The 27,422-nt window shown below is 43.7% G+C and overlaps 1 protein-coding gene across 1 annotated transcript in view; it reads right to left on the reverse strand.

Moving 5' to 3' along the window:
* LOC147461523 (putative cyclic nucleotide-gated ion channel 20, chloroplastic) overlaps nt 1–12,716 on the reverse strand; it is a 192,183-nt gene extending 179,467 nt beyond the window's left edge. Inside the window, exon 1 of the mRNA XM_086509051.1 lies at nt 12,099–12,716. Within this exon, the coding sequence (XP_086365177.1) occupies nt 12,099–12,701 (603 nt within the window). The 5' untranslated portion in view covers nt 12,702–12,716. The remainder of the gene's footprint in view (nt 1–12,098) is intronic.
* Nucleotides 12,717–27,422: the final 14,706 nt, after the last annotated feature.

The following is a 27,422-nucleotide window of genomic DNA, read 5'->3' on the forward strand; positions in this document are numbered from 1 at the left end:
TCTGCTTTTGGGCATCCCTTGTAACCTTTAAATTAGTGGTGAGGGCCTCACTTCTCAGAGCATCTGGACGCAGAGTCTGAGAGTGAACCCCGAGCCACTCTCTTGTACTTTGATGATTGATTAATACAAAAAGAAATACCGAAAGGGGCGCCAGTCTTTGGGGCCAATATCTCTAGGCACGGAACTCCGCCGGGCCAGTGCAAATCTATTGTGATCTGTGAATTGTTTTGAAGTGGTTATTTGGTGCTGTCACGATTGATTTTTGACTTGGAGTGTCCAAGTCTGTTACAGTGGTATCAGAGCACGGCCGATTTCTCTTCTACGAGAAATCCGATCCCCGAAAAAAAAAATTCCGCGGCACCTATGGCTTCAGGCAATGATCAATCGACTCCCTCTGCATCTCGAGATGCGGGCTGGGATCACAACGAAGATTCAGACAGAGAGTATGGCCCGCCTCGGCCTACTCAGGCGGAGCAAAGAGAGATGGAGCGTCGTCAATTGATTGGCGATGCAACAAAGATGATGCTCAATTTTGCCAAGGACCCGAAGATGGCAAAATATATGAACCAGACCTCTTTGGAAGAGGTACAGATGGAGTGGGAAAGAACCACAACACCACTCCCGAAACCCGCTCTCAAGAAACCTTCTGCCTCCAAGAAAATATATGAAGAAGGAACTGGAGAACGTGGTTGATACACGGATTGCTCAGCTTTTTGACGCGCAAAAGAAAGCCAAAAAGCACGGCAAAAAGCAGAAGAAAAGCACTGACTTTCCAGGTTATTTGGGTCGTCAGTCAACTTTTGACAAGGCAAAGAAACAGAAGAAGCGTGTCAAGTTTGAAGGATTACTCAGTTCTTCTTCTTCTTCTGATAGTTCTTCTAGCTCCTCGGATTCGAGCGAAGAAGATAGAAAAGATAAAAAGCGAAGCAAGAAACAAAGCTTCGGAAAGGGCAAGAAAAAGGCAAAGAAGGCTACATCTCACCCAGAGACTGACAGTTCTACTAAGGACTCGTCTACAGACAGCTCAGATTCCGATTGACGAAAAGTTTTATGCGAACAAGAAGAATTTTTACAAAGCCAACCAGTATGACTTTCTCAATGATGAAAGCAAGTAAGTCCGAGAGTTTAAGGAAGGTGGCCACTCGATCAAGTTTGATACTTTTTCAGGATACTCAGATACTTCGAAGGCTTTGTCTTCTATACAACAGTTTGACATCGCTTTCGCGGGAGGACGCTATTCAGAGCACTCCAAGATTCGGAGAGCTGCCTCTTACTCTAAGGGGAATGCTCGTACTTGGTGGTCCACGCTTCTTTTAAACAAGATTGCGCCAGTTAAATGGCTGAAATTTAAGAGGCTTTTTATTTCTTCTTGGTTGACTCAAGAGTTTGAGCGAGATATACGAGCTGCTTGGAACCATCTTCGGATGACCAAGAAAGATACAATCAATGCTTATTGTGAAAGATTCTGGAGCTCTTTTCTACCCGCCTCTTCATTCAAGAAGATCTCGTTCAGAGAACAGACTGAGCGGTTTACCTTGGGTCCTACAGAGATCCGAGATCACTGCTTGGAAGAGAAGTCAACTTCTATTCAGGAGTTGATGAGTCATGTGAAGCGGGGCTTTGCCATTCAATCTGGCAGTCTGACTTACCCCACAGATGAGGCCACGACACAACGAGCCGAACAGACTTCTGGGAATGATAGTAGAAAGAAAAAGAGCAACCCGGAGAAAAATGATGCACGACCCAAGTTTACTCCTGAGATGAGAGCTCGCTTCATCAGAGAGGGGAAGTGCTTTGGATGCGGAGAACATGGACATATCTCCGCGAAGTGCCCTAAAAAGGCACAGCAAGAACAGAATGATAAAGACGACGACAGGCCTAAGAGTTCGAGAGCAGCTGAGGAGCGTGGCAGAAAAGACAGATAGAAAAGTAGAACTGGTACCACATCACGTGGGACCTGCACCGAATCTAATGAATGAAAGTACAAACTTTGCCGCTTTTGGGGCAAAGTGAAGGATCAGGAAGCTCTGTTGAAGGAGCCAAGGCCAACTTCTTTTCACTTGGAATTGGCAGCTTGATTTGGAATTACGCCCGACAGACTGACGCCACAGGCGGAGGTAGTTCGACTGGCACCCGGATGGGATTTGCCATTACACCGAGCATTGGCAAACTTCGTTTGCAATGACAGGGGTGTTCAGGGCACACGAGTGATGTTCTACTCAGAATCCCTTGGTACCACAAGAACTACGCCGTGGTTGACTACCGGGCCGAGAAAGCAACTTTGATAAATGAAGGGCTTAGAGATTGTACTTGATGAACTTCAGTTTCTTACTCATTCTTTTGGGAAAGAACTGAACGTTGGATAAAGGTTGAATATGTTTTGACCTGATCAAAAGAACGCCAAGATTTTTCTCCACACTCATGCCGATTGCTTTTCAGAGGGCCTGAAGATCAAACCATTGAGCTGATACCTGGAAGCAGGCCACCGAATCGGCCACCTTATCGTGTGAGCCGAGTACAAAATGAAAAGATTATGAACCCAGTGAAAGACCTCTTGGAAAAGGGTCTTGTCTAGCCTAGTACTTCACCGTATTGCTCTCCAGTGTTGTTGGTTTTGAACAAAGACGGATCTTGGAGAATCTGCATCGATTATAGCACTCTCAACGAAATCACCTTCAAGAACAGATTTCCGATTCCTAGGATCGATGATATACTCGACAGGTTACAGGGATCCTCGTACTTTAGCAGGATTGACTTGAAGAGTGGATATCATCAGATCAAGATAGCACCAGGAGATGTCTACAAGACAACTTTTCGGACGACTTTTGGGTTATTTAAGTTTTCGGTGATGCCTTTTGGCTTAACCAATGCTCTTGCGACATTTAACCAGATGATGGACAGGATTTTTCGAGAGTACAGGCTATTTGTTGGCACTTTCTTTGACGACATCATTGTTTTCTCCAAGAATGAGGCAGAACACAGAGATCATTTGCTTCAAGGCTTTCAGGCATTACGAGATCACACGTTAGTGATTAATGCAAAGAAAAGTGAATTTTTCCTACCAGAGATACACTTTTTGGGACACATTGCAGGAGTGCAAATGGACCCAGCCAAGATAGAGACTATCCGTGATTGGCCCGATTTGAGGAATGTCCATGAAGTTAGAAGCTTCTTGGGACTGTGTTCGTACTACAGGCGGTTCATACGAAAGCTTGTAGAGGTTGCTTCTCCTTTGCATACCTTGACACAGAAAGGAGTACCTTTTTCGTGGGGACCCACAGAGGTGACTGCCTTTCGGACATTGAAAGAGAAATTCACTACAGGACCAGATTTGACTTTGCCGGACTTGCAGAAGTCATTTGAAGTATATTGTGATGCTTGTGGTCGTAGTCTGGGTGCGGTCTTGATGCAAGAAGGCCATGTCATAGCTTACGAGAGCCGTTTGTTCTCTAGGCCGTTTGTTCTCTGTGTAATCCCGATTACACAGAATGATCACGATGATTTTCCGATTACATGGCACGTCTGAGACGATTGTCTCCGACAAAGACCCCAAATTTATGAGTTTGTTTTGGAAGGCAATTTGGGAGAACATTGGCATGCAGTTGCAGTTCTCGTCATCGTTCCACTTGCAGACTGACGAGCAATTTGAGATTGCCAATTCAGTGATTTTAGATTTATTGAAGTCTTGTATCTCGGTTCAGAAGACTCAATGGGAAAAGAACTTACCTTTGGTGGAATTTGCCTACAATAACACGATACACTCTTCGACGGGGAAGACGCCATGTGAGATTGTTGAAAGTGCTGCGAAGGTTCCATCCTTCCTAAGCACGAAAGATTGGATATTTGAAGCGGATGAACATTCGCGAGATTTGGATACGGCTTTTGCCAAGGTTCGCGAGACTTTGCAGGAGTCTCAAGAACGACAGAAAAAGGCAGCGGATCGCCATCGTCGCGACTTGAAATTGAAGGAGGATGATTGGGTGCTCTTACTTTTGAGAAGGCACGCCTAAGAAAGAAAAAGGGAAAGGAGAGGCTTTTTCCAAAGCTTAGTATGGGATACTACGGACCTTTCCAGATCACTGACAAGATAAATGATGTCTCCTTCCGATTGGAACTGCCAGATACTTAGAGGATTCATAATACATTGCATGTGAGTCTCTTGAGCCCTGTTAAGGGTGATGTGCATGATGATGGGGAGCCTGATGAGCAACCCGAAGTGGAAGAAAACGAGGAGATCCTTGTTCCTGAACAGATTTTGGCACATAACGATAAGAAGAAAGGTAAAGTCCGAAGGCGGTTCTTGGTTTAGTTCAAGAACTTTCCTGCATTTGATGCGAAGTGGATGGAGGAGGAGGACCTAGCAGATACTCCTCGGATTGTGAAACTTTACCTCATTGTTTTGGTTTAGCATAGTCTACTCCAAACAGAACCCAGAAATTCAGCTTGGCCGGAGATCTGGTGCAGTGGGATGCACAAGAGGGGAGTCACTCCGCTCCCTTGTCAACAGATGCCTCGATTTTGATACTAAAGTCACTGATGTCTCTTTGAGCTTCAGGGATACTGAGAGCTGACAATATTCTGTTGGATGACTTTATGAAATGGAATTCCTGATAATGATACTGATTTGTTCTTGACTTCTTGTGAGTGCAGGAACTAATAGCCGAAATGACTGCAGCATTTTGGTTTGATTGATCTCGAATAGACATGGTTGCAATAGGGGTTAGTCAATCGGACATCGATGAGGTCCCGATTGGACCTAGATGTGATTGCTAGCTACATTGCCGATAAATCATGGTCTACGATCCGAATGAATGTTGAATGTCATGTGATGTCCTATGATGTCTGGTGATGTCGTGTGATGTGACTGTCGATTTTGTACATGTGCTAGATGTGTGTTCCTAGTACGTAGGTACTAACAGTCAGTGTCTGCTAAGACGGTTTATGGGTTTTGTCGGTTTTGCAGGCGTAATCGCAGTCGATTACAATGCTTTCAAGAGGGGGGTATGTCACAAAGTGATGACGTGGCGGACAACAAAAACCCTAATTTCTGCCAGAAACCCTAAAATTCCTACAAACCCTAATTTTGCCAAAAACCCTAATTTTCGAAAATCGCAGAGGCTTTAAAAAAGAAAAAAAATTTGAAAATGATGAGTGACGCAAATTTCGCTTTTTCCCTACTTAATGAGAAAGAGAGAGAGAATGCTTTTGCTTTCAAGTTTTGACTCTCTGTGAGAGAGAGAGAGAGAGAGAGAGAGAGAGAGAGAGCAATTGCTTTTGATTTGAAGCTTTTGGGGCTCTGCTTTTGGGCATCCCTTGTAACCTTTAAATTAGTGGTGAGGGCCTCACTTCTCAAAGCATCTGGACGCAGAGTCTGAGAGAGAACCCCGAGCCACTCTCTTGTACTTTGATGATTTATTAATACAAAAAGAAATACCGAAAGGGGCGCCAGTCTTTGGGGCCAATATCTCTAGGCACGGAACTCCGCCGGGCCAGTGCAAATCTATTGTGATCTGTGAATTGTTTTGAAGTGGTTATTTGGTGCTGTCGTGATTGATTTTTGACTTGGAGTGTCCAAGTCTATTACACATGCACGTCATGCTAGAGGCTCACAAAGTGCCACGCTCAGTCCTAAGCTAGGCTATGATTGATGCCAGACCATGGCAAAAGCATGTCCACGTGGCGCAAGTGAAATGCGCGACAAACAGTGGTGCTATAAAGCACATTACCTCTCATCGTGACTTGTTTACCTCTCTCGAGGATGTCCCTCATGGGAATTCAATCACTTGTGCCAACAATGCCTCTCATCCGGCCAAGGGAGTTGGAAAGATTGTGTTGATTGCTACGAATGGCAGTTCTTTCACACTTGTTGATACACTTTATGTACTTGGGATCAAGAAGAACCTTTTGTCTATATATGCACTTGCTAGACTTGGTCTTGTTGTGAAACTGGTGGATGACAAATGTACAGTTTCATGATCTCAGTTTTTGTGATGAGATTGTTGCATCAGGCATTTTATGTCGTGGGTTGTATAAGCTCAATTTGTATGACAAGTGTGGGTAGAATTTTGCAAATACAGTTGTGGATTTCAAGGCTATTTCATATGCAAAACTTTGGCATGCATGTTTTGGACATCTTGATTTTGCCAGTTTGCTGCATTTGCAATAATCTGATAGGGTTACTTCTTTGCCGCCTTTTGAAGTCCCTGTTAAGCATGTTTGTGAAGGCTGTATTTTAGGTAAGATGCAGTGTTGGAAGTTTCCAAAGGATGGTTCAGTTAGGGCTGCATGCAGGTTGCAGCTTGTGCATAGTGATGTTTGTGGGCCCATGCAAACTCTGTCCATGGGCATTTACCTTTACTTTGTGACTTTCATTGATGATTACTCCAGGGCCCAAGCATGCATGGGTGTATCCGCTTAAGGCGAAGTCCGGAGTGTTTATGTGCTTCAAGCAATTTCTGGCTATGGCTGAAAATGTCTCTAAATGTATAATCGATTGTGCGCATTATGCTTACTGCAAGTTCGAGAGTTTGAATACCACACACTACTAGAGTGCTTAGCTTTTGGTCACATCCAAACTTGCTTCCCTCACATTTTTAGCCATGACTTAGACCTACACACTTTCCTCTCCTAGCCACACAGCGGGCTCTCCATTGCGACTCTCATCACCACAATTTTGGATAATCGAGAATCACTCATCAGCCGCACACATACTACATCACATATAACTTAGGTCCCATAGGTCATATTTGATCTCCAAGGATAATAATAAAATCTCTCTCTGTAAGGTGCAGCGGAAGTGAATGTTGAACTTTGCTCAAGATGAGTGCTCCGAATTGTGCTCATGGTTCCTTCCGTTCCTTTAGTGAGAGAGTGCAAGTGATCACAATCAAAGTGAGTGACACTGTGAATGAAGGTGATGAGACTGAGAGATAGAGAGAGAAGAATACAACACCAGAATGTTGTCAAACCCTCCTCCGAAGGCCCCACTCTCTATGGCGAGAGTGGTCTACTATTGATTGCACAAATCTCTACAATGCAATGGACTTGCCGACGATGTCGACAACGATAAGGACGACGACGAGACTCACTGAAATCTAAAAACGCTAATTGGTTGAAATTTGCAAATCTTTATCTGCTGAATTCTGACTTTATGTCGGTGACGACAGTGATGATGACGATGCAACAACGACGCGCTGAAAACGCAAATGCTGAAATCTGCGTTTTCCGGGCTGAATCTGCAAACGCTAGCTGATCTGACCGTGCGGCGAGGATCTACTGCGGGAAGGTGAGATCTGCAAGGTTCGAGGGTTCTACTGTGGAGTCAGATTGCTGCAAACTGAAAACGCTGATGCCTATGCTGGTTCTGTCGTGGAGAATCTGCAAAACGTTATGTTGTTCTGCTGATCCAACAACGCTAGGGTTGAATTTGTGTCTGATGCAAAAACGTTGGGGGATCTGCTGTGTCTGCTGTCACCAGGCTGCTGCAACTGCAAAACGCTGGGCTGGTCTGCAAAACTAAAAACGCTGGCTTCTTTGTTGGCTGAAAACACTAGGATTTCCGTCGGGGGGGGGGGGGGGGGATGTCTTGCTGAGAAGGTGCTCTGTTGGACACAAGGTCCCTGTTGCCTCTTCTGCCAGAAAGTGCTAGCGCTAGTTTGCTTATATAGTGACTTATTCAATTTGCCCTACCCAGTTCCCAACAAAAGTCACTTAATGATAATAAGTGAAAAATGGCTAAAATAGGGAAAATAGGTTTTTTGTACTGTAAATGCTCCTGGTGGAATCTGATGATACTGCTGATGATCATGCTGTGCGCAACCAGAGGATATGCATCTATTCTAAGTGCCTGGACATGCACGGTCTACGAGCAGACTCACAAAAGTGCCAGAACACTTCCTAAGCTAGGCTTAGGAACTGAATTGTACCCTAGTCATGAAGTAGCTTGTCCACGTACACATAGGGTTAAATGTGCACGTGACATCCCCTCCTTTTCAAAGTGAGGTACTGGTACCAAACTGTATAGCGTCGAGAGAGATTGCCAACAGCGTCTGGAATCCTGGAAAGGACTCTTCATCGGTCCACTCTGATACGTGGGTCATGAGATACTTGAACTTCATAAAGGTCTGCAACGCTTGCTTCCTTGGGCCACGCACGCCGAAAGCGACAAAGTCATCTGTGGCTCCTTCAATGCTTCAACTTCGTCTATAGTCATGCGTCTACCTTCTTCAAGAATCTCCGAGGCTGAAAATTCTTGAAACCACTTCCAACACAAAAACATGAACATACCCATTCCATGTAAAGTGACTGGAAAAATTCTAGTCTTCTTTAAAGACTGTGCATGCAATGTAGATGAACATATAGACGGAGTGCCAAACCGTTCATCAAACACACGCAAACAATGGATTCGAAACTTGGCTTTCTGATCTAAATCTATCAACTGTGGCAAATCACAATGGAAATGCCGATGCTTGATGCTCAATCCTTCTTGTGCTCTTTCTAATACTGTGTCATGCCAAGGAAGAGACATGGAATGTGAATTCCTTGGGCAAACATTTCATCTTTTCATGAGTAATCCGCATACATTCGTGCTCATTCATGAGTGAATCGTGTTCATCGTGCAATATGTCATGCCTATGAAAAGGGATCACATAAGGACGGTGACTAAAATACAGGAAAGCATCATGAATGAAACACTCGAACAACGCGTGCTGACTAATCATTCGAACACAGAATACTTCCTGTGAGGGTTCTTGGGACCTCGACTCAAGAGCCAAGATCGATTCTTCGTGATTGATCGAATCTGCATTGAGGTTAGCTTCACTAGACAAAGTATCAACTAAACCATCATCCTTGTGAACAATCACATCATTATCATGCAAATCATCATGCTCGTGAATATCACATCTTGATCATGCAAATCATCATGCTCGTGAATAATCACATCTTGATCATGCAAATCATCATGCTTATCATTATCATGCAATTCATCATGCTTATCATTATCATGCAATTCATGTGTGTCGTGCTTTGGAGAAGACAAGACTGAGAGAGTCTCCTTCTCCTCATTCTTTTCAATCTGCGCTTGCACATTAGAAAATAGTGGGACCAACTCTTGCATGCGTTGGTCTCTCTGCACTTCACGCTCTAACCATCTTTCTTCGACCGCAAGTGTGCTTGCTCGCGATCACGCTCTATGGCTATCATTCTTTCTTCGTGTTCACGATCCAAGATTGTCAGTCTTTCTACGTGTTCTCTCATCATGTTCATCAACGTCTTGACCAAAGCCTCCATAGGATCTAGTATCATCACCTCCATGCGAAGTATCCATTCCGCTTCGGGTGAGGACCATACACTGAAGTCTTGGGTTCTTAAGTTCACAAGGAACATGGGTTCTTGTGGTTCTTGGTTCTTGAGGATCTTGAGTCTTGAGGTTCTTGAGGTTCTTCTTTCGCTTGCAATCTGTGTTAATGAAGGATCTTCTCTTTCCCAAGCTCTTCTCTTTCCCGCGGGCGCACCCCCTGGCGGCCTTGCGCTCACACCAAGGTTGCTTTTTCATGTCAATTGGCCGGCCGCTAAGTGCACGGTCCGCTCTCCTGAGTGAAAAGTTGGGTTACGTGCGATCGCAACAAGCAAAAAAAAAATCTTGTGGTTCTTTCCTTGAGTGATGCAGAACACTACCAAAGCTCTAATACCAACGTTAGGTGCAACGGAAGTGAATGTTGAACTTTGCAAGATAAGTGCACCGAACTATGCTCAAGGTTCCTTTTACTTACGAAAGGGAGAGCCTTCCGTTCCTTTAGCGAGAGAGTGCAAGTGATCACAAACAAAGTGAATGACACTGTGAATGAAGGTGCTGAGACTGAGAGATAGAGAGATAAGAATACGACACCAGAATGTTGTCAAACCCTCCTCCGAAGGCCCCACTCTCTATGGCGAGAGTGGTCTACTGTTGATTGCACAAATCTCTACAATGCAATGGACTTGCCAACGATATTGACGACGACAAGACGGGCTGAAATCTGAAAACGCTATGGCTGAAATCTACAAATCTTTATCTGCTGAATTTTGACTTTATGTCGGTGACGACGGCGATGTCACGATGATGACGATGCAACGACGACTCGCTGAAAACGCAGATGCTGAAATCTGCGTTTTCCGGGCTGAATCTGCAAACACTGGCTGATCTGACCGTGCGGCGAGGATCTGCTTCGGGAAGGTGAGATCTGCAAGGTTCGGGGGTTCTACTACGGAGTCAAACTACTGCAAACTGAAAACGCTGATGCCTATGTTGGTTCTGTCGCGGAGAATCTGCAAAACATTATGTTGTTCTGCTGATCCAAAAACGCTAGGGTTGAATCTGTGTCTGATGCAAAAATGCTGGGGGATCTGCTGTGTCTGCCATCGCCAGGTTGCTGCAACTGCAAAACGCTGGGCTGATCTGCAAAACTGAAAACGCTGGCTTCTTTGCTGGCTGAAAACGCTAGGATTTCTGTCTGGAGGGGTCTTGCTGAGAAGGTGCTTTGTTGGACATAGGGTCCCTGCTGCCTCTTCTGCCAGAAAGTGCTAGCGCTAGTTTGCTTATATAGTGACTTACTCGATTTGCCCTACCCAGTTCCCAACAAAAGTCACTTAATAATAATAAGTGAAAAATGGCTAAAATAGAGAAAATAGGTTTTTTGCACTGTAAAATGCTCCTGATGGAATCTGATGGTACTGCTGATGATCATGCTCTGTGCAACCAGAGGATATGCATCTACTCTAAGTGCCTGAACATGCACGGTCTGCGAACAGACTCACAAAAGTGTCAGAACACTTCCTAAGCTAGGCTGACTGAACTCAACCGAACCCTAGTCATGAAGTAGCTTGTTCACGTACACATAGGGTTAGATGTGTACATGACTCTCTCTCTCTCTCTCTCTCTCTCTCTCTCTCTCTCTCTCACACACACACACACACACACACACCTTCGCTTCCGCACAACTGAGACAACGTGGACTAGCATTTTGATAAGACTTCGTTATTGGATTACTCATTTGGGTCATTGCTCCCCTTACTCATATAGCAGTGATTCGTGAAGAGTCACAACATTCAACTATTCGTGAACCATTTATATACACTCTTATCATTTGGCTGAGGAGATTGTCAGGGATTGTGATACAAAGTTCAATGCCCTCTTTTGACAAAGGGTTTTCCAGAAGTTGGAAAACAAATTACGCATGTCGTCCTTGGAGCATTCACAAACCTATGGACACAAAAAAAAATGCAAAAAGCAGACAACGGAAAACAGGTTACACATGTATGTCTCTCGTCATGAGACTGATTGAGAAAGCATGATTTTCAAAACAAAAACAAAAAAAAAGAGCAAAGTTTTGCAGCCTATGCAACCTTTTGAGGCCTTGATGTAAACCCGCAGCATCTCGCACCGTCCCTTTCCCAAAGGGGCGTTTTCAACCCTTATGGCAGTGACCAGTCCAGGCAGCCCAGAGTGCAACAGCATGTTCAGCCATAAGCGCAACAGAGCATTCCCATCACCACCTTTGATGATCCCAACTTTCTTGCGCTAATTCATCATCTACCATTAAAGCGGGTATGATAGTTGTTCTCATAGAACCGGGCAATTAGGAAGCTAATGATATTGTTCATAATCAATCCTTCTTGTGTCTAGTTTAATTTATTTTCTCAAGTTTGCTGTACATTTTGTTTAAGCTTTCACAATCCGATATCCGGCATGTTACTGGGCAAGTGTTTCGTTGAGATTTTCAGCAGCACCCACAATAAATCCAGCCTTTTTTTGTTATGCCTAGAGGACTCACAAATTCTCGTTAACTTTTTTAAAGTGTGTATAAGTGCATGCTTCCACTGGCATGCACACTACGAACTCTCTGCATAATCAAAATGCAAATTTGAATTCAATCGATCTTTTGTTAAAACGAAGTTTGAGCTCTTTCAAATAGCTATTCAACTCCACAAACTATTTCAAGCAAAAGAAACATTCAAAATGAACCATCTTCTGCAAGAGAAACTATCTTGTGGCAGATGAACTAGCTTCCAAAAAGAAAGTCTAAAAATTTTGTTGCCCACGATGTGTAGTTTACTACCTTCTGGTCAAGAGAAGAGTACAAAGGTCGAGTCCCAGGTTGTGGCCTGTCAAAGTAGAGGGGGCAGGTGGTGCAAAACGGGTCATCGCACTTGCCGAGGGGGCCGGATCGCAGAAGATGTTCATTGGCCATGCTGCTTTCCCTTCTTCTGATAGGTCTTGAAACAGGGGGCCTTATGGCAGAGCTGCTGGATGCCTCGTTTTCGATGTGAATGGGGCCACTGTAAAAGCCATCATGTAAGCTTGCTGAGGCAGCACGGCCTGCATTGTCGCTGTTGGAGATGGTGTTGTTCTTTCTTTGAAGAGGGCCACTAAAGAACCTGTTGTTAATGGGGTGAACAGGCCCGCTAAAATAGTGGTGTTCGTGGGCACGCCTTGTGCGTGTTTGCGAAGATGATGATGGTAGACTGGGTAGCTCAATGGCAGCAGAAGTGCCGCTTGCAGAAACAACCAGCATGGGAATCTCATCCGACTCGTCCGAAGCCATGACGCAGCCTGAAGAGCTGAAGCGCGCGCGCGCGCGCGCGTGTGTGTGTGTGTGTGTGTGTGACACAGAGAGAGAGAGAGAGAGAGAGAGCTCTGTCCTGATGTTATTGATGTGCATGCAAAATTCTACGACGACTATTCACACTCTGCGATCAGGCGATCGTCCGGTCAACTCGTCAATGGACCTCCAGGTCCATCAATTTCTGTGTCCCTTCCTGTGGAGTCTGAGTTCTAACTAAGGGGGCTTTCATCCTTGAACAAGCGATCGATTAGGATAAATGAATACTATTTTAGCTATCAGCCAAATTTTCGGCTCCAGATTTCATAGGATAACGTTTCAAACATTCACATGTTGGCAAAATCCCTTGCATACTTTGCAAAAATTTTGGAAAGACACCATCTCCTCCTATAAATCCTACTAGTACGGCCGGCCGCCCTCTCTCTCTCCCCCTCTCTCCCTCTTTATCGTGTGCAAAGGGGCTTGTTTTTGTTTTGGACTTTAGCCTTCAGGTCGCAGATTGCGATACGTATAAAGGGCTCACCTTTCTGCCATATTATGTTAGTAGATTCCGTGCCTTTTTGGTGTGTGAGCTTCAAAACTCATAGTGATAATCTCTACCTTGTAAAGACAGTGCCAATAAAGCCTCTTCCATGTACACGAAATCCAAAACCAATGATGCACAGCAAGTTACAAGATGGATATTCTCCACAAATTAGTGTGAAATATCTACACTCTAATCTTAGCTTTTGCGGGTGCTTGTCACTCACCTCCTCCTTGTAGTCTACGCTTTAATCTTGGCACTTGTGGATGCTTGCCACTTACCTCTTTCCTATAGTCATTGTTGTGTTGACAAAAGTAATTCGCCTCTATATCTCTAAAACAAGTGACAAGAAGTAACTAGTCTTGCTTGGTGGGCCTTGCTATAGAACATCTATAGTTGTCTGTAAAATTGTCCAATTTCACGGCTTTCTCTATAACTGTTTGAGCAGTGAGACCAAGGCACTTCTCTTTGCCGTAGTTATGGTAGATTTTGGAGCGCAGTTGGTTACTTGCTTACTTGTTTGTGATTACTATCGCATTGGCTTTTGTTGTGGAACACGAGCGGATGAGTAGAACCAATTGATAGACAACAACAATAGGTCAGCTTGGGACTTGATGAGCATTGGGAAGAAGCAAGTTGTGTCCCATAGGGCTGACTATACAATAAAGGGCTATTAAAGGGGGTGATTGAATCGAGCAAAGGGTTGCAGCTTAATCATTTTGCTTAAACCCTACTCCTTAACGTACTTGGTAGTTGTTTATAGATTTCCATTCAGCCTGGTAACATCGACCATTTAGTCTCTAGACCAGAGACCCATCTTACTCAAAATCAAGTGTTGTTAATTTTTCCTTATTTCTCGTAGAGAGAGAGAGAGAGAGAGAGAGAGAGAGAGAGAGAGATTTATGTGTTGTCTTGGATGTCGATCATAGAACATAGTGCAAAACATATATGAGGAGGAAAACGCTAGGATAAAGGATTGTCCTCGTGCTAAAGAATGGTTATGTAGAGGAGAACGTTGGGTTGCAATATATAAAATGCATTACTAAACAAGGACATGCGTAGATTCACATCAACCACCTAGGAAGAAAGTAAACATATACAAAGTGCATTGAGTATTGTAATACATAAGTTGAATTGCCCAACCATCAGAAAAGAAGTGTGTATCTATTTTATATGTAGATATGATGATCGAGATTGAGCATGTACTAGTGAGGAAAACATGTAGCTAAACTAAACTCAAGGAAGCATTGACAAACTTCAAAAATACAAAAAGCATCAACATACTACAAAAATTGAATAGCACTACGGACCTGATATTTGTATACAAGTGTCCTCCAATTGTCCAAGCCAAAGGACAATGTTTGTGTCAAGCTACATAATACCAATGTGAATAGTTAAACATTTCATCTTGCAATGAAACGTCATAGAGTGAAAATGCTAATTATACAGTGCATGTCATGCAAAAGTGCCATACAGAAGTATGGTGGAGAGCTGGCATTGTGGTCTCTTTAAAAATTATAAGAAACAAAAGTCGTACCCCTGCCACGTAGGCTTTATCTATTGGACCAAGCAAATGCATAGGCATGGGGAGTTGGATGCATATCACGGACCTTGCAGTGTTGTCAGATGGAGTCGTGGTTGTGTAGTCGAAACATCCACTATTGTGAATATATATGCTTTCTTGACACACAAAACAGGAGTTAATGCAATAGAATAGATGAAGGAGATACATTTAGCTTAAAGAGAAGCGGAGATAACTTTATGTTCTATGTCATAGATGGTGTAGGATTTATTACAGTGATGTGTTCTCAATTCATAAGGTTCGACGCCATCACTACAGTAGAATGGCTCAATCAATAGGCTGTGAATACTGAGCTACATGGGCTAAGTCCACATACTTCAATTGATCGAGCGTGCGCACGTCTAGCACCATGTGCGAGGTCAATGATGACCTCTGCTAACACTTAGAAGCTACCGATGTTGGCTTTCAGCTTTGTGTAGACCTTCAGAACGAGGGATGAGATCATCATACATCGAAATCAAAAAGCAAATGTTGCGGCAAAAGCGATAGTTCATGAATCTCCAGGGCGGTGAAGACTATCTCATTGGCGAGTGAAGCAAACATTGCTCTAAAGCAAAAGAGACAATTGAAACTCATGGGCGGTCGATGACATCTGACTTCACCATATGCGAAGCTACTTTTCATGCTTCAACTTACAGCTCTTCTACGGAGCTGGCCCCGCCTGTTGCGGACATCAACATCCGTGTTGTCCTCGACCATGCACAACCTCCATGCTCTGTTACAATATACATGTGGTAGTGATGTGTGTGAACACACTACGACTGTCGGGGCAATTTTCCCCTCTTTAGGAGGTTTTTCCCCCCGTGCATTGCATATACGCCCATCACTCTAGGGCTATCGATCTTTCCATTGCACACTAAGTAATACACTCTCAGTTGTGTGCCTTGATCTTCCTTCGTCTTCTCCAAGATGTGTGCGTTTCTCTGCAACCCTAATTCCAACAATAGGTATCGGAGCAGGTTGCGTCCTCCCGGGCTCAATCACCAGCAGCTCCAGCACACGCCTGCTCACTTTCTCCGATTTCTGTGAGCTTTGGCGAGCATTCGGCAGGTCCACAAAAATTTCGGGAGTGCTCGTAGAGCTTAGTCTACTCAGGTTTCTAATTCGGACTCATTTCGGCTTCCGTTTCCACTACAGGCTGCTAGTACTGCACAAGCTATTTCGTTATTTTGTGAAAATTTTTTGCTTGTGCCGTTTTTTGCATAACATGTGCCTTACAGTCTTCTACGATTTGTGCTATATAGCACGTGTAGTTCCCGCTTTGTTTCTCCTCTTTTCGGGCAGTTTTTACATCAGGTGCAGCATTTACTATGGCTGACAACAACATAGATGTGTTCAAGATGTTTGTTGCTAAGGACAGATTGGATGCGGACAATTTACCTATGTGGACTTACATGATGCAACATGTTCTTGTGTCAAAGGGCGTATGGAATATTGTACAGGGCATTGATGTACGTCCTGGTTATGAGGATGCAGGCGATGTTGAGGATGTTGCAGGTCTTGCTACAAGGATTGCTACTATTAGAGTTGTTTTGCCTACGGCAGAACAATCTCGTTGGGATGTGAAGGATGCACAGGCTCATGCATTGATTGCGTTGTCTGTGAACCGCACCATTGTTCCTCACATTCATTCAGCAAAATTTGCAAAATAGGCTTGGGATATTTTGGCTGGTCTTTATGCAAGTCGCAATGAGGCTAAAATTGCTTTGCTGCGTAAAGAGCTGGAATCGAAGATTATGCATGAGGAAGATGATATGGACACTTTCCTTGCTAGTGTCAAGGATATCAATGAGCAACTTATTTCTGCAGGTGAAGTCATTTCTGACAGTTCCCTTGTGCAGATTGTTCTTGATGCCTTACCAGACTTTTGCAATTACTTGGAGACTTATGACCAAAGGGAATCTTGAAATTGTCAAGTTTGATGCATTATGCACATTGCTGTTGCAAGATTCACTTTCCAGAAAAAGAAGGACTAGACAGCGTGCAATTGACCAGGCTTTTATTGCTTCTCAAAGAAAGGGTGGTAACAGCAATGCAGCCACTTATTATGATTCTCTTGCGAGTGGCAAAACTTCTGTTCCCAATGCTTCTGCTGGCAGCACTTCGTCTAGCAATTCTGGTGATAAGGGCAAAAAGAAGATGCATTGCCATTATTGTAAAGCCAATGATCACTTGATCAAGCAGTGTCCTAAGTTGAAGGCCAAAGAGGCTAAGAAGAAACAGGGTAGTTCCACTGCAAATGCTGGTTCCACTACCAATGCAACCATTGTTGAGTCTTCTGTGAAAGGAGACTGTGAAGCTGATGTTGATGCAGAATGGGTTTTTAGTACAGAGTGCACTTACAATCCTGTTGTGGATGATGCATGCATGTCAGTTGTTGCAGATTCACATGTGTGGTATTTCGACAGTGGTGCTACAAAGCACATTACCTCACATCATGAATTGTTCACCTCTCTCGAGTCTCTCCCTCATGGGAATTCAGTCACTTGTGCCAACAATGCCTCTTATCCGGTTCAGGGAGTTAGAAAGATTGTGCTTACTGCTGCTAATGCAGTTCTTTCACACTTGTTGATGCACTTTATGTACCTGGGATCAAGAAGAATCTTTTTTCTGTATCTGCACTTGCTAGACTTGGACTTGTATTCAAATTTGTGGATGACAACTGTACAGTTCATGATCTCAGTTTTGGTAATGAAATTGTTGCATCCGGGATTTTGTGACGTGGGTTGTATAAGCTCACTTTGTATGACAAGTGTGGACAAAATTTTGCAAATGCAATTGCAGATTCAAGGGCTATTTCAGATGAAAAACTTTGGCATGCACGTTTTGGTCATCTGAATTTTGCCAGTTTGCTGCGTTTGCAGAAATCTAATATGGTTGCTTCTTTGCCGCCTCTTGAAGAACCTGTCAAACATGTTTGTGAAGGCTGTATTTTGGGTAAGATGCAGCGTTCAAAGTTTCCAAAGGATGGTTCAGTTAGAGCCACATGCAGGTTGCAGCTTGTGCATAGTGATGTTTGTGGGCCCATGCAAACTCTGTCCTTGGGCAATTAGCTTTACTTCGTGACTTTCATTGATGATTAGTCCAGGCATGCATGGGTATTTCCGCTTAAAGCGAAGTCCGAAGTTTTTATGTGCTTCAAACAATTTCTGGCTATGGCTAAAAATGTATCAAAATGTACTATGGGCACCCTCCGTTCTAATCGAGGGGGGCAGTATATGTCTCATGAATTTAATGCATTTCTGGTTAGTCATGGGATAAAACACCAATGTACAGTGCCTTATACGCCTCAGCAAAATGGTGTTGCTGAGAGGGAAAACGGGTCACTTACGGAAATGGCACGATGCATGGTCAAAAGTCAAGCTTTGCCGCATTCTTTTTGGCTCGAGGCCATCATGTGTGCCACTTATGTACTAAACAAGTGTCCTACAAAACCTTTGCAGTCTATTACTCCATATGAAGGATGGCATGATAGAAATCCTTTTATTGAGCACATGCGTGTTTTTGGTTGTTTGGCATATGCTTTGGTGCCACAAACACAGCGCAGAAAATCGGATGATAAGACCGTCAAATGTAATTTTGTTGGTTATAGTGTTGAAAGCAAAGGTTACAGGTTGTATCATCCGCAAATAAAGTGTATTCTGGTTTTAGGGATGTAGTGTTTGTGGAAGATTCTATTCAACCCTTGTTGTCATGCACTAGAGATAGTAATGTAAGCTCACAGGACATTTATGACACTTTGTTGCCTCTTTTCAGTGGTGGAAATACGAATGTAAATTCCAATGACGCAAATGTACAGCCTATGGGGGTTTCTGAAAATGTTACAGATCAACCTATTACTGATGCAGATGTACATGATGTACTTGATGAGGAAAGGACTGAAAATGAGCAGGCTAGAGGTATGCCAAAATGGCTAGTGCATACATTGCGTGATAGTAAATTGGATGCACCTTTGTCTAGTCGTAACCGTTCAGGCTCTCGCCATGCATCTTATGCATCAGATTGTTATGCTTTGGCTGTGTCTAGCTTACATGATGTTGAGGAACCTCTGTCTTTTGATGAAGCACAGAATTCAAAAAATTGGATGGCTGCCATACAATCAGAATATGATGCACTTATAGAAAATGACACATGGACTTTATGTGATTTGCCTCCTAGCAAAAAGGCCATTGGTACAAAGTGGGTTTACAAGTTGAAACACAAGCTGGATGGTGGGATCGATCACCATAAGGCTCGACTTGTTGCAAAGGGTTATGCACAGCAAAAAGGCATAGATTATGAAGAGATTTTTGCTCCCACTTGTCATATGACTACTGTGCGTTTTCTATGTGCATTGGCAGCTCATTTTGGTTGGGATGTACATCAATCAAACATTGTTACTGCTTTCTTGAATGGTGACATATTTGAGGAAGTTTATGTAACGCAGCCTCGCGGTTTTGTCAAGAAAGGACAAGAGGACAAAGTGTGTAGATGTAAGAAGGCTTTGTATGGGTTGAAGCAATCTCCTCGTGCTTGGTATGAGAAAGCTAACACTCATTTGGTCAAACAAGGCTTTCGTAACAGTCCAACAGAAAGCACATTGTATGTAAAGCGTGAGGGTGATGTACTTCTCATCGTGGTTCTTTATGTTGATGATTTGCTGATCACTGGACCAAATGAGAGACATATTGATGAATTTAAGGCTAATTTGAATGCTACTTTCAAGATGAAAGATTTGGGGCTATTGCATCATTAAATGGGTATACAGTTTAAGCAGTGTGATGGTGGTATTGCCTTGTGTCAAAAAAGTTACATGGAGACATTGCTATGTAAGTTTGGACTTGAGGATTGCAAACCTATTGCCACTCCCATGGAAACAAGTTTGAAGTTGAGTCTACATGATGTTGGTGATCCTGCTGATGTCACTCTTTACCAAACTGTTGTTGGCTGCCTCATTTATGTATGCAACACGAGGCCGGATATTCAGTTTGCAGTCTCACAGGTCAGCAGATTTATGCATTTCCCAGGGTCTAAGCATTGGCAGACTGTCGAGAGGATTTTCCGCTACCTTAGTGGCACTTTACATCTTTGCTTGTTTTATCCCAAGGGGGGATCATTGCCGCCAAACTTACATGCTTTTTCGAGCTCAAATTGGGCTGGTTGTTTGACACGAGAGTGTCCATTAATGGTTTTTGTTTCATGCTTGGCAGTTCATGTATATCATGGTTGAGCAAGAAGCAACATACTGTGGCCACTTCTAGTTGTGAGGCTGAGTACATGACAGTCTTCAACTACGGTTGAGTGTGTATGGCTCAGACGCCTTATGGTTGATTTGGGTGTTGGACAAGACACTGCCAACACTATCTACATTGACAATCAGAGCGCATTGGCAGTTGCGAGGAACCTAGTTTTTCATGCTTGCACAAAGCACATTGAGGTGCATTACCACTATGTCAAGGAGAGGCTCTCAGCAGGAGAGATCAGCTTGGCTTATGTGCCAACACAGGACAACCTTGCAGATCTTTTCGCAAAGGCATTGTCTCGTGAGAATCTTGAAGCTTTCCTCAAAGCTTTGGGCTTGCTCCCCTTTGTGGATTGATCATGTCCTCAGGGCATGGCACTTCCCTTTACTCAAATGCCAGCTCTCGTTCACCGCATCACTCCAGGGGGGATTTGTTACCATATACATGTGGTAGTGATGTGTGTGAACACACTAGGACCATTTTTTCCCTCTTTAGGAGGTTTTTTCCCCCTTGCATTGCATATACGCCCATCACTCTAGGGCTATCTATCTTTCCATTGCACACTAAGTAACACACTCTCAGTTGTGTGCCTTGAGCTTCCTTCGTCTTCTCCAAGCTGTGTGCGTTTCTCTGCAACCCTAATTCCAACATGCTCCAGCCTTCTTATCGTACTCAGAGTCTCTTGCTCCCCCATCAATCGCTGTGTGGCACTCGTGGTGTGCACACTGTAGAGGCTCCTGGCATGAGATTTTGGCATAGCCTGCACCTATGGTATGCTACATGAGCCAAGCCTAGGTACTGTAATCGGCCGAGCATCCGCACGTTTAGCGCCACATCCAAGGTCAATGATGAAATCTGCTAACACTTTAGAAGAACTACCAATGTTGGCTTCGACTCTGTGAAGAAATTCAAAACGAGGGACAAGCATCGACGTGGTCCTTTTGACGTGATGAACTCTACTAACAGTTTAGAACTACCAATGTTGGCTTTTGACTTTCAATACAGATTCTGTCATAAAAACTAATATCTAATTCTGCCAAATGATTTCCATGTTAAGTTGATCATTTAATATGGGGAAGTTCCAGGGGAGTAAAAGCTAGAATATTGGTAAGGCTGACAAACCGGTCTCTGCAGGGATCCAAAGGAGAGAAAATAGGGATCCAAAGGGGGGTAGTCTGCAAAAGAGCAATGTGCATCATTGGAGCTTAAAAGACCTAATGTTTAGCTCCATTAAGACCTCCATAGGCTAAGGTTCCAAGAATTAACTAATAAGTCCAATGGCTAAAGGTGGAAAATATTGGATGGTTATGGGAAGACTAAAAAGTTTTCCCACATCCCTAGGAAGGAGGGGGCGAGCCCTAATGGTAGGGGATGAGAGAGAAACACACACACACACACTCCCAAGATCTCGCCAAAGGGAAGAATGGACACATGGCAAGCTCCTAGCTCAGTTGTCCCCAATCTCCCCTCAAATCCTATTGGATGGCCATAGAGGTGAGAATTAGGCTAGAGTAAAATTAGTCTAATCAATTAAAAAATGCTTGATAAAAGAACCAATAGAAATTAAGCTTCGTAGAAGACTATTGGACAGTCTACCAAGGGGTCCAATGAGCATCCAGCAGCCCAATGGCTTGCTTGATTCCTATTGGCGAGAAGACTAAAAGGTCCAATGACAGTTTTAATAAATTATTTAATTACTTAAAGCTCTCACAAAAGGGTGAAGGGGGACACATGTCACAAGGCTATCAATTATGCTTCTAGTTTGTGATTGGCGAAGCTTGCAGGAGCCAATGGGATGCCAGCAAGAGCAAAAAGCAAGAGGGGTCGACCAAGTAGAGAGAGAGTGGGCATTTTAGTCTAACTCACTTTTTGTTACACACACACAACTTATGTGTTGAGCAAGAACTCCATCTCCTTCTCCAAGCATTGAGAAGTAGAGGCCTACACCAACAACTCTTGGCGATGGAATGCAAATCCAACCAAGAGCCAAGCTTCAATGGCATGCTCATCTCCTCTACCATGCTAATTACTAAGCTAAGCTATGCTATTTGAGTAATTATGTGAGGAGAATACTTCTTTCTTGTAGGATACATCTCTAGTCCTCAACTGTTGTCAATTGTTCTATTTCTCTCTCTTTTCAAGTATTGTCTATGCCAAATTAGCTAGGTGTAAATTGCTATGTTGCTTTCTCAAACTAAGTACTCTTTCTATGCTCATGAGGAACTTATTCTTAATGGAATGCTCACTATGTTATCAATTTCCGCTACACACAAGTTACTAGTGCATTTAATGTTACAGAGTCCCCGGCGCACGAGTACAAGTTATTTTGGTCTTAATTTTTAGCATATTATGAAGTCACCAATTTGCAAGTGTTTTAACTAATTAGGTCTGCATGCTACCACACAGGCGGAGGACAAGGTGAAGAGTAGACTCCTTTTGTGGATGTTGTAATCTACAAAGGGGCCATGCATACACATGCTCGCACTCTGAGCAGCTTTGCAAACCGTAGTTGGACAAATATTGTCTTCATCATGCCTTGTTGCATCACTTCAAGTCTAACACAGTTGATGTAGCAGAAGCTGCCAAAATCAGGAGAGCTATTATAGCTAGGGAATTCTTATAGTGGTGGTTCTTGCAACTGCATCATGCCTCCCATTAGCACCATGATGGACAACAAGGTGAGCATTGCGTCAGTGTCATGGAGAACTGTTGCGATTCAGCTATGGTGATGCATGCAATTCAGCTTTGATTCACATTTGCATTGCTTCTCTCTGATTGAGCAACATGATCAACCCATCGCAAAGAAGGCTTGCTTTTTGGCGAAACTTTTGGTGTAATAATATTAAAAGAATGTGGCTCATGGCCGTGAATCCGGGCTCCAGGGAAATGGCCTAGATGATGCCAAGCGGCCACTTCCTAGGCCTTTACTCGACAAAACCATGCTAGGCTTACCAAGTAACCACATAACTATATTCTTGTAATCATTGATGACATCAAAGTAACCACATATCTATATTCTAGTAATCCTTGATGACATCCAAGCTAAACAAGAGCAATAAATTAAAAAGTCTTGGTGTACCCTCTAAAACAAGTGACAAGAAGTTACCATATAACTATATTCTAGTATTCCTTAATGACATTGAAGCTAAACAAGAGCAATAAATTAAAAAAATCTTAGTGTACGCCTCCAAAACAAGTGACAAGAAGTTACCACATGCCTAGATTCTAGTATTCGTTGATGATCAAATCTAAACAAGAACAATAAATTAAAAAAGTCTTAGTGTACACTACCAAAACAAGTGACAAGAAGTTGTCGCTGACAAGGAAAACTGAAAGCATTTCACCTCTATAGCATAGCGTGCTTGCAGCTTGGATGGATACTCACACACCCAAATGGTAGAGGGAACTCACCCAAATAGTTCATTCTTCACTCAAATCAAGAGGCAACTCGTGGGGATTACAAGCTCCCGCCAACCCAACAAGATGTGTGTAGAGAGTCGGTGACGATGAGGCTTGGGATCATAGCAGACGCCAACCAAGCCGATGTCAAGTGACAAGAAGTTGTCGCATACAAGACAAAAGCCTGACAAAGCATTTCACCTCTATAGCATAGCGTGCTTGCAGCTTGGATGGATACTCACACACCCAAATGGTAGAGGGAACTCACCCAAATAGTTCATTCTTCACTCAAATCAAGAGGCAACTCGTGGGGATTACAAGCTCCCGCCAACCCAACAAGATGTGTGTAGAGAGTCGGTGACGATGAGGCTTGGGATCATAGCAGACGCCAACCAAGCCGATGTGAAGGTCCTCCCAAGGTGATCAAAAGTTCAGCCAACAAAGACACATACTCATATCCTCTCACACTCAACTCGATTCCCAAATCTCTCCCACTCATCCTTACACACTCAGGCCCAATGGCACACACACACCTGTAGACTATGTAGAAAATGCCTTTATCTTCTTCACCAAAACACCATGACCATGGAAAAAAACTCAATCATAGAGCACCCAAGATGATCCCTAAACATCAAATTGATAAGAGAAAGGTGTAATTCTGTCAGGAAACGGGTCTTGTACCCTAAGAACTAGGCTAGGCAAGGACTACGGCCACAGGCCGGGCTAGGCAGTGTGGACAGGGGATCCATCTAGGGCAAGGGGCTAAGAGCCCACCCTATAAAGGGAGGTTGGAAGGAGGATCTATCAGAGCCTAGTTGCCTAGTTTCTTACACTGGTATCAGAGCCACTCCTTTTTTTAGGACACAGGCGTGGAGAGCCAGCCGTTTTTTGGGCTTTGCATATGCATGAGGAGGGGAGCCGTGGAGAAGAGCCCTACTCAGGCGGGAGAGAACTCGGAGGCGAGCACCATGTGCAGGGCCCCTTGAGGCAAGGGGGGAAGGATGGTCGCCTTCCACCATAGGTCACACGGGCAGGCTCGGCGGATGCGCGCTGGCCTTGGCGGCATAACCCATCACTGGGGCGACCCCGCGGAGGAGCGCACGCGTTCCTACCTACCCTTGCCAAGCTCTCGCGACCTTGTCGGGTGCCATAACTGCCTGCAAACGCCGTTTTGGGCTTCTTTTCACACCAAACAGGCCCAAGTGCCTTTGGTCTTGGCGAGTTCCCCTCAAAAATTTAGGCAAGGGTGCATGCCCACCTTGCATACACCCACACAATCTACACAAATACGGCATCCAAGCCAAACCAGTTTTGCATCATACAAAGAGACGAACGACCCTTGATTATCAATATACAATTCATGATACAGGAGTGATACAGTTGCAGATTTTGCAACTTAATTATTATACACAATATTTTCGGCTTGGACACCAGCGTCACCATACCTTCTCCGAAGGGCCAAGACTTCTTCGTCAGGACGTCAAGCTTGGTCGACAACAACTTGTAAGTTTTCAAACAAGTATCCAACATCATGGATTGCTTAAAGCTTTGCCGACCAAACGTAATTAGCACGCTAAATATCGGCTACGGTGCAAACTACGACTACGAGTATTTTTTGGAAATCAAGGCAGAGTTAGCACGACGATTCACTGCTACGACGCGAGTAGCTTACTTTACAAGTACTACCGAGATCATGTATTTTTTCTAAGTACTTCTTATACTGCACTGTGTAGCCATGGATTCGGATATCAACATGAATTTCAATTTTGAGCAAAGTATTCCCCTCATGCCAATGATGCTCTGGTCGATACTCTCAAGGAGGTACCCGCGACGCTATGGCAGGGCAAGATACTTATGAATTGCTCGATATTCAGGAATTTCGTGCACTTCAGACACGCATGACAGTCATGGACGAAAATTTAAGGCTTTAAATGAAAATGTTACTAAACTTTCTACTTTACCATTCAATTGATGCAACAGCAGACTAAGAGTCCGGCTAACACCCATGCAATGAGCACTTGGAACACAAGGGCAAGGCCCAATTAATGAAACACTGCATACTCTCACTGCCAAAGAGGTAGATGATTTGTTGAAGAATTTCAAACCACCAGTTTTCAAAGGCGAAGACCGGGACCGCAATAAGGATGCAGTGAACATCTTTCTCAGTAACTGGGATGGAATTCACGCCTTACAGCGCACTCTGGATGCAGTAAGAGCTCTGCAAACGAGCTTAACTCTGGAAGGCAAGGCCTACAAATGATGGATGTCTCTCAAGGTGAAGAGCATCATACCGCAGAGTTAGGCAGCCTTTGAAACAATGTTCAGCAAGGAGTTTTTGCCTACAAATGAGGCAGACCAACTGGGACACATGTTCCATGTGCCAATATCCATCACTCCTTGAATATATCTCTAACTATCGGGACGCCATCCTCAAGTTGGAAGGCTTGGATACCTTTCAACAAGTACGAGGGTTCATACGAGGTCTGACTCCAAAACTTAAGAAGTACGTGAAATCTCAGGACCCTAAAACACTTGAGGAAGCCATAGTGAAAGCACATATTCATGATGACCCTGATGATGAGAAAACACATAATAGTCACGTGCCTGCTAGTACACATAATAATATACGCACTCAGTACGGGCACAATAAACGAAAATTTATAGTTGCTAATTCAGATGCATCTAAAAAACCCAAGGGGTCCAGGGGTCCTCTCTCTCCTGAGGATCAACAAGGTGCGCATCTGGTGGATGACGGTGCACAACACAATTTCATCAATTATGGATTGGTGAAAAAACTGACGGTGCTACACACAATTTTCATCAATTTATGGATTGGTGAAAAAACTCAAACTGCCTCAAACTCCGAGTACCCACCGCTACAAGGTAGTAATGATGAATGGATAGGACACTGAAGTATGGGATACTCAATGCAGAGCTGTTCCATTGGAAGTACAAGGGTACTCTACTTGTTTGGATTTTCAAGTTATGAACATGGAAAGGGCTGATGTGGTTCTTGGTAGGGAGTGGTTGCATAGCCTAGGACCATCACTGAAGCGTAGCTATGAGCACAACAGTTTGATGTTTGATTCCCAGGGCGCACATGTGTTGTTGTTAGGAGAAAAGGATATACCATCATCACCACTGATTTGTACTGCTGAGCTGATGCAGCTCGTTTCTAATAATGAAATAGAACAGGTTTTCTTGTGTTACTCAGTGTCTCATTTTCTTTCCAATCTTGAGTCTGTTGAACATTCCACAACGCCGCATGCTTCTCTCTCCTCTATTCCACCAATTTCTAATTCTACACAAGCAAACGTTGCTAATCAGTTACAAAAATTGTTAAAGGAATTTTAAGATGTTTTTCCTAATGATTTGCCATCAGGTTTACTGCCGACACGTTCAGTGCAACATGGCATTGACGTGGTTGCAGGCTGTAAGCCTGTAAGTAAACCACCATACCGTATGAGTTACTCAGAGGCTACTGAAGTGGAACGTCAGCTTGCTGACTACCTTAGCAGAGGGTTTATACGACCCAGTTCTTCGCCATGGGCTTCGCCTATTCTTTTGGTGAAGAAAAAGGACGGCAGTATGCGCATGTGCGTAGACTACCGAGGTTTAAATGCGGTGACAATTAAGAACAAATACCCATTGCCAAGGGTCGATGAGTTATTTGACAAGTTAACGCATAAACGAATTTTTTCAAAAATTGATTTGAGGTCAGGATATCACCAAGTCCGTATTCGGCTTGCTGATATCCCTAAGACTGCATTCCGAACACGGTTTGGACATTATGAGTTTTTGGTGATGCCCTTTGGGTTAACCAATGCGCCCGCAACTTTCATGACACTTATGGACAGTGTCTTGAAACCATATCCGGGCAAATTTGTCATTGTGTTCCTCGATGACATCATAGTTTATAGTGCTTCTGAAGAAGAGCACTTGCAACATCTCAGACAGGTGTTTGAGTTGTTACGTGCAAACAAGTTATATGCCAAGGAATCTAAATGTGATTTTCTCAAGGAAGAGATTCATTATTTAGGGCATGTTATTTCAGCTAATGGCTTATACATGGATCAATCCAAGGTCGATACCAT

Source organism: Adiantum capillus-veneris, chromosome 3 (genome assembly GCF_014529385.1).
Source record: "Adiantum capillus-veneris isolate H3 chromosome 3, ASM1452938v2, whole genome shotgun sequence".
In the NCBI taxonomy this organism is placed as follows: domain Eukaryota; kingdom Viridiplantae; phylum Streptophyta; class Polypodiopsida; order Polypodiales; family Pteridaceae; genus Adiantum; species Adiantum capillus-veneris.